Source organism: Hirundo rustica, chromosome 2 (genome assembly GCF_015227805.2).
Source record: "Hirundo rustica isolate bHirRus1 chromosome 2, bHirRus1.pri.v3, whole genome shotgun sequence".
In the NCBI taxonomy this organism is placed as follows: Eukaryota; Metazoa; Chordata; class Aves; order Passeriformes; family Hirundinidae; genus Hirundo; species Hirundo rustica.
Window position 1 is genome coordinate 97,529,012 of NC_053451.1, and position 14,559 is coordinate 97,543,570.

Here is a 14,559-nt window from a genome sequence, read left to right on the forward strand (position 1 = left end):
AAGGTGCATGTATATCAATGCACGCAGCATGGGTAACAAACAGGCAGAGCTGGAGGCTATGGTGCATCAGCGGAACTATGATATTGTTGCCATCACAGAAATTATATTAGGGGAGTTTTGGATGTCATAGGTATTGAAACTAATGATGATGAAGTAGAGTCCCTATGGGTAAAAATTAAGGGGAAAGCCAACAAGGCTGACATCCTCCTGGGAGTCTGCTATCGTCCACCCAATCAGGATGAAGAGGTGGACAACTTATTCTATAAGCAATTAACAATGTTTCAGGATCATCAGCCCTTGTTCTTGTAGGTGACTTCAACCTACCAGACATCTGCTGGGAACTTAATACAGCAGAAAAACAGCTATCTAGAAAGTTTTTAGAGTGTGTGGAGGATAACTTTTTGTCACAACTGGTGAGCAAGCCCACCAGGGGAAGGACTGTGTTAGACCTATTGTTCACAAATAGAGATGGACTGGTGGGTGATGTGGAGGTTGGAGGCCGCTTGGGGCACAGTGATCATGAAATTATAGAATTCTCGATAATTGGTGAAATAAGGAGAAATATCAATAAGATCTCTACACTGGACTTCCGGAGGGCAGACTTTGGCCTATTTAAGAGACTTATTCAGAGAGTTCCTTGGGACACAGTCCTTGAAAACAAAGGAGTCCAGGAGAGATGGGTGTGCTTCAAGACGGAAATCTTGAGGGCACAGGAACAGACTGTCCCTGTGTGCTGAAAGATGAGTCGACGAGGCAAACGTCCAGTCTGGATGAGCAATGAGGTTTTGAAGGAACTTAGAAATAAAAAAAAGATGTATCATCTTTTTAAAGAGGGACTGATTTCTCAGGAAGTATTTAAGGGAGCTGCTAGGGCATGTAGAAAAAAAATCAGGGAGGCCAAAGCCCAGTTTGAACTTAACTTGGCAACTTCTGTTAGAAACAATAAAAAAAGTTTTTACAAATATATCAATGATAAAAGGAAGGGTATAACCAACCTCGGTTCCTCATTGGATGAGGCAGGCAACTTAGTAACTAAAGATGAGGAAAAAGCAGAAATGCTTAATGCCTTCTTTGCCTCAGTCTTTATTGGTAGGACAGCTTATCCTCAAGACAACTGTCCTCAGGGGTTGGTAGGAGGTGCCAGGGATCAGAATGGTCCTCTTGTTATCCAAGAGGAGGCAGTCAGAGAACTGCTGGGACACTTGGATATTTATAAATCAATGGGACCAGATGGGATCCACCCTAGGGTGATGAGGGAGCTGGCAGATGAGCTTGCGAAGCCGCTCTCCATCATTTATCAGGAGTCGTGGCTCACTGGCGAGGTTCCAGGCGATTGGAAACTGGCCAATGTGACACCCATTTACAAAAAAGGTAGGAAGGAGGATCCTGGTAATTACAGGCCAGTTAGCCTGACCTCAGTACCAGGTAAGATAATGGAGCAGTTCATACTGAGTGCTATCACACAGCACTTACAAGATGGCCAGGGTATCAGACCCAGTCAACATGGGTTTACAAAGGGTAGGTCATGTCTGACCAACCTGGTCTCCTTCTATGACCAGGTAACTCGTCTGGTAGATGCAGGAAAGGCTGTGGATGTTGTCTATTTAGACTCCAGCAAGGCCTTTGATACTGTCTCCCACAGCATACTCCTAGATAAGCTGGCAGCCCACGGCTTGGACAGGAGCACTCTTCGCTGAGTTAGGAATTGGCTGCATGGCCGGGCCCAGAGAGTGATGGTGAATGGTGCAGCATCCAGCTGGCGACCAGTCACCAGTGGTGTCCCTCAGGGGTCTGTATTGGGACCAGTTCTATTTAATATTTTTATAGACGACATGGATGAGGGCATTGAGTCCTTCATTAGTAAATTTGCAGACGACACTAAGCTGGGAGCTTGTGTTGATCCATTGGAAGGGAGGAGGGCTCTGCAGAGAGACCTAGATCGGTTGGATGAATGGGCAGAGTCCAACAGCATGAAGTTTAATAAGTCTAAGTGTCGAGTTCTACATTTTGGCCACAAAAATCCCCTACAGCGTTACAGGCTGGGGACAGTGTGGCTGGACAGTGTTCAGGCAGAAAGGGACCTGGGGGTGCTGGTCGACAGCCGGTTGGATATGAAACAGCAATGTGCCTTGGTGGCCAAGAAGGCCAATGGCATCCTGGCCTGCATTAGGAATTGTGTGACCAGCAGGAGTAGGGAGGTCATTCTTCCCCTGTACTCGGCACTAGTGAGACCACATCTTGAGTACTGTGTCCAGTTCTGGGCCCCTCAGTTTAGGAAGGACGTTGAGATGCTTGAGCGTGTCCAGAGAAGGGCAACGAGGCTGGTGAGGGGCTTGGAACACAAGCCCTATGAGGAACATTTGAAGGAGCTGGGGTTGTTTAGTCTGGAGAAGAGGAGGCTTAGAGGTGACCTTATCACTCTCAACAACTTCCTGAAGGGAGGTTGTAGACAGGTGGGGGTCGGTCTCTTCCACCGGGCAGCAACTGACAGAACAAGGGGACACAGTCTCAAGCTACGTCAGGGAAGGTACAGGTTAGATATTAGGGAAAAATTTTTCACTGAAAGAATAATAAAGCACTGGAATTGTCTTCCCAGGGAGGTGGTGGAGTCACCATCTCTGGATGTGTTTAAAAAAAGACTGGACATGGCACTTAGTGCTATAGTCTAGTTGAGGGGTTAAGGCATAGGTTGGACTTGATGATCTTAGAGGTCTCTTCCAACCTCATTATTCTGTGATTCTGTGTGATTCTGTGATAAAGACCTACATGTTGTTTGCAGTGATCCAAAATTAGGTGAGGTGACCAGATTGTCATATTGAATGCTAAGCAGCAGCAAAGTGATGAGCAGTTAAGTCCTATTTTAGTAACAGAAATTTAAAACTGGAGATGACGCTACGTTTTTCAGTCTGAAAAACAGTATCATTGTGCTAAGTGACAGGAAGAATACTATAGGAGTTTTTTGAAGTTGACTGGGAATTTTGGACTAAGGGAACTTATTTAGTGTAATTTTTTTTCTTTTAAATCAGCAGAGATTAAAAAAAAAGGGCCTGTCTACAAATATACATAAATAAGATAGCTATTAGAATGTGAAATAAAATGCAAAGAGTGAATTGGTTTTGGAACACAAAGTAGCATTTTATCCATGCATTAGTGTCATGAAAGAACTGACAAGAATGGTCAGAAATATATTGAAATGCAAATCCTGACTTGAGTGACACTGTCATAAATATCTTTAGAATGTAATTAAGAAAGTGCCACTCATTTTTCTTGTTCAATTTTCCTTTTAACACAAGACTAAAATTGTCATTTACATTGTCTGTTAGCTATCAGCTCTATGAGAATATTTTTTACTTTTTCTTGCAGGTGGTGAGTGTTGGTGATGGGACAGCTCTTATTGAGGAAGCATAGGTGTCCCTTCACAAAATCACTTTAAAAAACTTTGCTAAGTCTCATTTAAACTTCATTCCTTGTCACCAGACTTGTCATAATAGCAACACACAGTGACAAAGTAATCTATCAAAGAAATTGCACAAAAACTTGTAGCAAAAGGTAACAAGTTTCCATAGATACATAGACATATATTTTACTAATATTAGACTCTCGCATGTTATAGTTTACAGCAAAGTTGTTTCTTGAGGTTTCTTCAAGAGCAGAAGGCAAATGCTGCAGACCACTTTTCCAGATTTGAGTGCTGCCTTTCATGAAAAACATTGAAATGTCAGTATGATATGGATTAGTGTTTGTTCTCCACTGAAGGTCTTAAATAGCATCAAGTGTCTGCTTCATAATATGTAGGTCATGGGAGAAAAATCACTTTTCCTTCAGTAATAACTTATGAGTCTTCACATTACTTACGGCACATTTTTGTTTGACAGAGAGCAGTCCCTTCCTCACCTCTGAACTGTGTCCTCTTACAGCATTTTCATCCTTTTCCTATCTGTTTATTCCCTTTCTCTGCTTATTTCTAAGCTTTGAGTCTCACTGATAGTGAATCCCCTTTTGATCCTCTTAATTGATCAAACCCTTGTGTGCGTCTTTCCCTTCTGCAACTGCAGAAGCTGTGATGAACTCTGACCCTCATGAGGGTTTTTCTGTCATTTACCTTTTGTTTTTCAGTCTCACAAGTTCCTTCACTTCCACTGTTCTCTCTAGAGAAGCCTCCTGTTTTAGAAGTGGGTTTGGAGTGGGTTCTTTGTTGTTGTTGATAATGATAATTTTTTAGGATCTTTATGGTTTCTTTCTTTACTCCTTATTTTCTTTTTGATTATATCAAAATGAAATATATTTTTGCTCTGCATGAAACATCTGAATCACTTATTACTGGTTTTGGGGGGTTTTTTGGTAGTTCTTTGCAAACTTTTCATCTGCTTGATTATTGAAGATATTTTGTTTCCCTGCTTTTTCTAATTTGCTTTATAAGCATCATCTTCACTCTGTGTTTGCCCCCTTTGGTTTTTTCCTCCTCTCTCAACCTAATCTTCTCCATGTCATGGAGGTACCACGATAAAAGAAAGCTTCCGAAAACCTCAAATTGTCTCCTAAATCCCTTCTTTGTGGTCAGTGTTTCAACCACAGCACTGGAGGAAGCAAAACAAGCATCAAGTGTCATTTACCTAAACTATCTCATGAAGAATTTTAATTTGCTACCTTGAGTCTCATATCGGAGTAGCTGCAGTTGAATTTGGGTGACACAGTTATGGACATATTATTTGATAAGTGTGAAATAACATGACTGTCAAAAGAGAGAAGAGCATTTCTAGCATGAACAGATACCATGAAATGGTTTATATCAAGCTCAAGAAAATTGACCTAATCATCTGATACACATTTCTGCTCACAGTATTTTAGGTAGGAAAGTGTTCCCCCTGACAAGCATGACAAATACTGTTACAGTATTTCCTTGCCTTTGCTCTGCTCTGTGTCAGTGGTAGCAGAGTTATTGTTAGGCTCAGGCAGAGCTATTTATACCCTGGGATTTGTAGTGCTCCTTTCCCTACCAGCATTCCCCTACTTATTCTGGGAGAAAAAGAGAGAGACTAATAAAGGGAATGAAATGAAATTAAGTACTGTCCTTTAAAAAAATACTTACTCTACTCCTAATCATAGCAAGAGCATAAAACAAAACTTATTATCACAGTTATTTAAGCTGAAAGAACTTTTTTTTTCTTTTCTTTTTTTTTCTTTTCTTTTTTTTTCCTTTTTTTTTTTCTCTGATTATTTTCACTCCCCTTTATCCTGCTTTAGATCACAAGCTAAGGGGCAGGAATATGGCTGCAGCGTGAAAGGCAAAAGCCAGACTTTCTATACACCAATTCAGTGAATGAATCCTTACTAAAAAAAACCCCAAACAACAGCAACAAAAACACAAACACACAAAAATACAAACAAAAAGCCCCAGACAAAAAACCCTAAACATACACACACACCCCCCCCTCCAAAAAAAACAGACACCAAAAAGTCCCAGTAAGACCCCCAAAAGACCCAACAAACAAACCTTGAAAATTCCAAAAGACCAAACAAACAAACCCGGAAAATTCCAAAATTATTTTGTATTAATTTAATGGCAGACATAAGTAACCTTTTATGAAAATGATGCTGGTGTTTCCATCTAAATTTTGTATAAGAAACAGTTTAAACATATTCATCTCATCTGCATCTACAGGACATCTTTCTCTGTTCTTGTTTCTCAGAGGAAGGAGATTCTAGCAGTTATTGCATTTCTGAAAGGTAAAGCCTGATTTTTACTGCACCATACACATGCATTTTTAAACTGAAAATTATGAGAGTCAGTATTCTTTCCTTTTTCCATCACTTACTGTCATCTAGAGAATAGCTGGAGATTTCTACATCCACTTTGTATCCAACAAAACCAAGAAAATATTCCCATTACTTTACTAAAACTCTTCTTTTCAAATTCAGACATTTTTTGCTGCCTGGAGAACTATGAAGTCAAGTTGGGCTTTTGCATAAAGGTCCAAACTGGAGAACTACTGGATTTCTCTGAAATACCATTACCTCAAACAAGTCCACATGAAAGGGAAAATACACTTCTAGAAATGTTCTTAGGAACAAATTTGTAATTTATACCAGACTCCCTGCTGATCATCTGTAAGAGAACATCCTGTGCTATGTCCTTTTCATGCTAAGATTTTTCATTCAGGATTTTGAAGGATTTTTGCACTGTTTGCTCAGTATCAGGAAAATTGCAAATTTAGGCTTTAACATAGTTTGTAATCTTTTACTAGTTTCATATTCTGGAAAGTGCATGCATTTTCTAATACTGAGATAAAAACTGCCGTCTCATATTTCAGATGCAAAACTGCATATACATATTTACAATTTATTTACATACATATTTACATATTTATTTACAATAAAACCAAATTTCAGTCATTCTGATGTTTTTTTTCTTTTTAATATTTAGGAATGCTTGATAGTGATATTTTTTGCACCAAATTACTTGCAAATGTTCGTTTTACTCAATGCAATTTCTTTAATCTCATAAAAGAAAGTGCTTTGCTCTCTTTTCATCCATGCTTAACTGAATAAATTTTCAATTTTTTTTTTTACCAAAAGGTTGTCTAAGTGACCTAGTATCTTTATAAAAATAAAAAAAAATAATAGGCTAGCAATAACATTTGTAAGGAAGAACAATTCACCATTTTTTTCAACTTTTTAAAGTAAAAAAAATTATTATTCAGTATTCTTTGACACAGCACAAAATTCCAGGCAATTGCAATTACAAAATTTCTATTTTTCATTTTTAAAGTAACTTTGACTTTAGCTGTATGTCTGGTAACTTAAAAATTAGTCACTGTAATAATATTCATATTCATTAATGATTTTGAGTACTTTACTAGCATTCCATGTGTCAACTGCTTAATTTTTTGACAGATTTTGAAAACTTTCTGAAGAAAATAATATATTAAAAAAATCCTGGGGATGGGTTTGGTTTTGGCTGACACCAACTTATCTAAAAATATTTGCAGAAATTGCTTATGACTTCTGTTGTATGTTTGTCCCATATGTTTGATTTGTATCATAAAAATTGCTCTCTGAATCTTACGGATATGTTATTTCCACTTCAGAAAGAAATGCATCCACTTTATGAAAGAGGAAAAGGATTGTCCTCAATTTATTTTCTGTTAGTAAAATGCATTCCTGAATGAGAGGAAAAAATTCAAAATACAAAACACTGTTCTGAATAGGTTTCTCTTTGAGTTTTGCCATCTTTAGCAAAGTTTCCAAGGGTGTTCTTAATTGATTAATTGATTAACTGAAAGAGTGTTCTTAATCTCTTATTGAATCCTGTGGAAAACCACTACATGAAAATCAAGACTATTTTTTTTCTTAAGCAATAAAATAAAGCTTTTATATTTTCAAGGGCTTTTAATATAGATTGAAAATGACCAGATGTTTTGTTTTACGTTGCGCTTTTTTGCCCTTTTTTTTTGTTTTGTTCTGTTTTGTTTTGGGGTGTGTGTGTGTGTGGGTGTGGGGGTGTGTGGGGGTGTGTGTGTGTTGTGTTGGTTTTTTGTTTTTTTTTCTGGTTTGGATTAGGTTTCTTTTTTGTGTGTGTGTGTGTGCCAGCATTATCTTCTGTCTTCAGTATGCCATCAGCTGCTGCTGCTTAGATGAACTGAAAATTACATGGACCATTCAGCAAATATTCTTCAAACAAATCTTTAGCAGGTGTCTGGATTATTTCCATGAAATTACTACAGATGGAATTTTTCTTCCAGAGCAACATGTATTCTATCACCTCAGCCATCTAAATATGAGGCATAACTTTGCATTATAGCATGTCCTACTTTAGCAGCATAATTTCTATACCCACAGATCTTCCCTTTTAGGACTTTCTTCAACATGAAAACACTGCATATGATCCGTCAATTCTTTTTGAAGATGATGGTGAATTGAGGAAAATAATTATTTTTCATCTACTACAGTTCAACAGATAATCTTGAATTTTGAACAGAATTCAGTGGAAGTTTCTCATACCATAGCTCTTACTCTAGATAATGAACTCAGTCATGAGACTTCTGTCTTCAGCAGTCTGGGCATGATTTCAGTGTGTCTTTTCTTTTTCCTGCAGCAGTTGTTCAGTATGATTATTAGATATTCAGGAATGTGCAATCCTTTCTGGTTTAGTGGATACTTAATACTGTAGATTTTATTCTAAATATTTTAAAATCACTGCTACTGCTGGTTTTTTTCATGATTTTTCACTCAAATGCTGTAAGATCTGCACAGTTCTTCATGCAAGCCTCTTCTAGCAACAACTGATTGTTGTAGACCAACATTGTGTCTTTGAATATTACTCAGTTATTCTCCACCTACACTGGGACAAGATGTGCTGGTTTTTGACTGATGTAGCAATATAACATCATAAGATACCCAGACACTTAATCAAATATCTTAAAAAAAAAAAAAATCATTGTAAGAACGATAGTTACAATTTTTAAAATTCAAATGGCAATTTTATAAGCTGTTTGAGGAATGCACATAGTCATAAAAAGAAAATGTATGATTTCATTATAGTAACCAAAGACTATTGTCTTCCCTATATAGATCTATATATAATTCTACAAGAATTTCACAACTGAAGCTTTTCCTACATTGTTAAATTATCTTAGAGCTGAATATATGTGATATCTGCTATGAATAAGATTAGCAGAGAACCTAAAAATTCTGAATGAACTTAGACGAATCAGGAAGGAAGGATTCAATCTAATACCAAGAATTAAGAAAGTAATTTCTGAGTGAGTTATAGTTTTCATCCACTACTGTGTAGAAATGTTGAAAAGCATGAGTTAGAGTGTGGGAGTTGACAATGGCTACAGAGCACACTTGAGACACAAAAAAGTCTGTCTCAATTTATGTTGGTCTGCTACACCCAAATGGCTCCTCTCAGAGGCATCCGAATTCAAGCAGGGACTAGCTCCCCCATGTACAGTGGAGACCAGCCCTGTTTAACTTGTTCCTCTGCAGAAAGAAGCAACTCAATAATATGAACAAAGGAAATGACAGTAACTGCAAACCTATAAAGCTACTGTCATGGATTAAATTCAGTGAAAATGAACCAGGCAATAACGCAACAATAGCTTCTATTCACATCAAGAACTTCTTATCAGAAAACACCAGTTAGCCATCAATGATTAAGAAGGGTGCTTTTATGACCGAAATGGCTTTCCAGAACAGAAATCCCTATGCAGTGTGTCACTTCATCTTTAATATATTAATATATCTTACTGAGAGACTTTTACGTAATCTCATGGCCTCTACCAGTCTGTTGGAGCTACTATTGTCTGTATGGGAGGTTAAATAGCTGGGTTAGGGATAATAAAAGGAGTCTTCCAAGGAGATGGAAAACTGAACAACTGTGTTCGTAGCAGAATTGCTTGGACTAATGGCAACCTATCTTAATTTGAAACTATTTAGAAGTACAACTTCTTTAGTTTTTGTTTTTCTTAACATGTAAAGGAAAGAGGTATTCTGAGAGTGAGCTTATTAGACAGCTCAGAGAACTGGAGAATTGCGGGAAAATGGGACTGCAATTGTTTGTGGAGCACTGGGACAGGACCTTTAAGGGTGCTGCAGGCTTAGAGCCTGCCTGCTGTTTCAGAAGGGGCTTGATATACTTGACTTTGGGAAAACCCTGACAGTTTTACTACTAACTTCACTGGGGAAGAGACATAGTTATCTTTTTATATAACAAGGGTTTACTATCCAGATGCTTGGGAGAACACAGGTACCATTAATTACTGGGAGATTAATTTGATCCTTGTAGTTAACCTTCTGACAAAATGAGATTTTATATCAGCTGAGAGACTGGCAGAGAGCTCTCTCTTTTTAATATCACGCCTTATACAGTTCATCAGCTTTACCAATTAGAAGTCTGACAGTTCTTTGTCTCCTGGTATATTGCACTGGCTGCTCCACAGCCACAGCCACTGACACGTAGGCTTTAGTTTTTATAATTCCTAGGAAATATGTGTTTAAAGTCTGCTGCTGCTTCCCCAGCACAACATGCAGTTCTGGAAACACTGCTGCAGTGCACCAGATAAACATTGCGCAGTAACAGGCTTTGCACTCCCAGAGCTCAGTGTTTTGCACTGCATAATCATGACATTTTATAGCTGCTTATCTGATAAATACCATTAGCTCGTCAAAACACTAACAATGTCACTCAGACACGAGCTGATGTCATGCATGTCTGGTCCCCTAACCCACACATGATTTTGCAACATGCTGTATGCTCCACATATAACGAAACCTAAACAAGTCTTCATTATGTGTGGGGGGAAAAAAAATCGTGATGCAAGTCCCTTATTTCTTTATTTTCTCCATTTCTTACCTATAATGACTACTTGTACCATCTTCCATTAATTTGGAATTCCCAACTTTGCATTGCTGTCTGTAAGCCCTTGAGCAGACGTGGTGCTGCAATGCCCAACAGCAAAAAAAAGTGGCTGAAAATTTTCTTTTCAGTGGAATTCAGCAAAAATGTACCATGAAAGACTGATGTGTGGTAAGACAGCTTGACAACAAAGTTCTCATGTGCATGGCCTTGTTGGAATTTCTTTTAACTGACATTTTAGAAGCCATATAATTTTTTTTTCTGCTGATCTGTCATATTGTTATAACGTTGGGAATCAAATTCTCTGGTATGGCAAGAGTTGCATGGTCTACAATGACACACAGTGCACTGATTAACCAAGCCCTTTGGCTTTTTATGTTTTTCACCTTCCATCTTGCCAATTAAATATGTCTAAGGAGCCTGAACCAATGCTTAGTACAGAATTACATGCCTTCTCAGAATGTAAATTCTAAATCTCAGGAAACAAGAGGCATGTTTCTTGGAAATGTTCTGTGCATAAGTTCAAAGAAATTTCAGTGGCAGTATTTGATTTTGTTTATTTTAATTCTAAGAAAACAAGAGATTCAAGTGCCAGAGCAATCTTTCAAAATATTACAAGAGGTGGATGAAAGAATGCCATCTTATGTTACCTGGCCTTATCTTGCTTTGCCTTCCTTTAAATTTCCTTGCATTTTTTTCCCGGTAAGACTGTGCCATTGCAGCTGTCACAGCCAGAGCCTTTTAAAACCTCCCACGTCTTATTGTCTGTGCCAGCAAGTCACTCAGCCTTTAAAAGTCCTTCCCCTTTGCTGACTTCCAAGAAGCATTTAGAAGGTTCTCCCAGTCTAATGTGTATAAGAGCCATCACCTATCCGACCCCATTTAAATGGAGACAAAGTGAACTGGTAGTCCTCAGGCTCTGTCATTGAATTGGTTCCTAAAGGTAAAATTACTTCTAATGTGAAAAATGCAGAGGAATAAAAGAAACTATAACAAATCTTAAGGTCACCTACTGTCCTTTAAATCCATGCTGTAGTCTAGAACTGCAGCCTGTGACTCTTAAGTTCACAGAAACATTTCTCTTTAAACTGTTTTTTATTCTTTAAAAGCTGAGAGTGATGTAGTTAGTGTGTAACCAGTTTATCTCTGCTGTACCCATCCCATTTTCTAGTGCCTTCCATTCTGTTGCACTGATGAACTAATTAATAAATATTAACTACTATAGCACATATAAATCACTAGGTTAACAAACTTTCTGTGACCTTAACGAAATTCAACAAAATACCAAGAAGAGATTTTTCACTCAGTATTTAAAACTTGAGGTATTAAAAAAAAATCAAAATAAGGTGCTAAGAAATGTAAATTGCTGATGACTACATTTTTCCAGTGTTTTTATCATCTTAAGTCTTAAGGTAATTTGATGTTATAGATCTCAGTTGTTTAGTAACCTGCTTTTATTAAGAGTAAAATACAGATTTTTCTTACTCTAATTAATTATTCTTTATTCTGTTTCTGAAGAGCTATATACTTCACTGGTTGTAGGAGGATGGTGTGCTACCCTGGAAGTTCTGTTCTGTCTGTTTCTGCCTTTCCTATGTGTTCTCTGATACTTGAGGAAAATAGTAACAACTTTTTTGTTCACAGCTTTCTTGTTAAGTGTTTTTTGGTCCTCCTCTGACCTGTTTGAGAGTGCTTCATGAAAGAACCAACTGACATTTGCTTATTCTTATTCCAAGAAGTAACTAGGATTTTCAAACAGTGAAAATACCAACTGATGTTACATGAAGATGGACAGTTCCATTTTCTGTACAGTGAAAATTAGGCTAAGAATGACCAGTCTATAAATGAAGAGCTTTGGTTCTCATTTTGCAAAGCCGAATGTCACCTAGGAATTGTGCTATTGTAACTGTTATTTATAATTTATATTTGGAAAAACCATATAGAAACATAAGACAGGAATTTAGCATCCATTATTTCATGCCTTTTCATGTCCTCCCATTTAATGAGTATCCAGATGTTTGCAATGAAAGCAGGGGGCAGAGGACAGTAGTTTAATACAACAAAGGGAGGAAGACAGGGAAAAGGTAACAATGAAATTATTTTAAATAGCAAAATGAGAAGCAAAGAGGCCCAGCAGTGGGTAAATATGGTCAAGGGGCAAAAATACATTTTAATAAGCCTTGAAGAATACTTAGTATATATTTCTGCAAATCTTCTTAGCACTGTTTATGTAAAACACATTATTTAAAGTATTCTATGATTTAGTTAATCAGAATTCTTCCAAGGGAATGAAATTATCATAGTTGTTCCATAAATATGTGTAGCATGAAAATCATCATGTTTTGCTTATTTTTGCTTTGCTAAATCTTGTTTTGCTCTTTCAGTGTGCTGCAGTTTCTGTTACAGAGTATCTGTCCTGTATTTTTACCAAAAGACTGACTTCCCATGTTGGTGGAATTTCCTAAGACCAGGGGACTTTCATTTTGTTATTTTATCACTTTATCACCAGCTGTTTTGTGGCTGTAAATTGCAGGTGAATCTGTCTGGAAAGTCTTCTTCTTCACTCCAAACTTCAGTCCTGAGGACTCCAATGGTTGCTATGACTCTCACGTTTGCTTCTGCCATGGAGGATTCATTACACGACATGATCCGCCGCTGCTCTTCGATCTGTCCAGAGACCCTGAAGAGAAAGTCCCACTGACTCCAGAAACTGAGAGTCGTTTCTATGAAATCCTCAGGGTCATACACCAAGCAGTAGACAACCACACCAGATCCCTGCATGCTGTTCCTAACCAGCTGTCATGGGACAACCTTCTCTGGAAGCCATGGCTCCAGCTCTGCTGCTCATCTCCCTTTCAGTCTTGCTATTGTGACTATGAGTCAGGAGGGAGTCCACTCCAGGTGCATTTGGGATAAATAAGATGCAATTCCCTTTCAGGAACTGGACCAGAAGAGTGTGGGTGTCTGACTTGAACCTGTGGTACAAGTCTTCAGAAGGTTTTGTTGTGTTGAAGGAGGACCAGTCTTCAAATATGTATTGCAGAAGAAGAAAACGTGCCAAGAGAGGGATGGCAAGACGCACCTTCTCTCCTCTGTCTTTATCGCACAGCATGAAGGACATGTTGCTGTCCTCATCTACACATGGGTGGACTTTTAGACATTTTCTATGGGAGATAATTTCTAGACCTTCAGCTTGAGCTTTTTTCTTACACAGCAAAGACTTTACCTATCAGTTCTGTCAATCACAATAATAAAATGCACACTTTCCTGTCCTTTTTACTAAGTGTTATCCATTAGTAGGACACAGCACTGAATAATTGAAAACAGAGAGATAATAGTGGAGAAGTCCTCCTGTAACAGTCATTTGGTAACTGATAGATAGGTTAACAGCAGTCTTACAACAGATCTGTATTCAACAAACGTGACAAATATGAAAAAAACTGACAGATTGCCAACAGTCTAACTTTGAATATGCCATAAAAATACACAAAGTTATGGCAGTGGAAACCCTTGTGTCCATATTAAAATAATGCTCCCCAGCATCCCCACTGTCCTATTGCATGGCAGCAACCTTTGTTTCAAAAGGACACCACTTAAAGGGCACCAGCTGCATGCTTGAGTGTGTACCATGTCTCCATATATATATATGTGTGTGTGTGTGTGTGTGTGTGTGTGTGTGTGTGTATGTATATGTATATATGTATATATATGCATATATATTTCCATATATGTATATATATATGCACAAGCTGAATTCATAACACATAAATCCTTCAACCCCTGATATAGGTACACCCTTATGATCATATTACAACTGATAAAATAAAAGATTTTGTTCATATTTATTATTTGAATTCCAAATTCACATGATACTACAAATTTATCTTTCACTTACTTATCATACCTATTCTTCCATTGATGAAAGTAATCACAAATAAATAAAATTTGGTCTTCCTTTAAATATCTTTGCCATCTTTTAAGCTCTCTGAATAGGATCTATCATTCTGAAAATAAGCTTGGGCTTGAGTACTTAAAGCCAAATATAACTCTCTCTGAGTTCTTAGCAAGGTCTTGGGAAATATACTGTCCTCGAGGGCTGATTTTTGTATCCATTTTTATCTTTGTCTTATTCAGGCACATATTCTTTCCACTCTACAGGCAGACAAACTATTTTCTTTGGCATACTGTAGTTGTAAAGA

The 14,559-nt window shown here is 37.7% G+C and overlaps 1 protein-coding gene across 9 annotated transcripts in view; it reads left to right on the forward strand.

Annotated features, from left to right (window-relative positions):
* STS (steroid sulfatase) overlaps positions 1–14,559 on the forward strand; it is a 138,225-nt gene that overhangs the window by 99,228 nt on the left and 24,438 nt on the right. Inside the window, exon 10 of one of the 9 annotated variants that reach the window (XM_040056441.1) lies at positions 12,894–13,988. The exons of the other annotated variants lie outside the window; for them this stretch is intronic. Within the exon in view, the coding sequence (XP_039912375.1) occupies positions 12,894–13,276 (383 nt within the window). The 3' untranslated portion in view covers positions 13,277–13,988. Of the gene's footprint in view, positions 1–12,893; positions 13,989–14,559 lie in introns of those variants that run through there. 9 annotated transcript variants of the gene reach the window in all.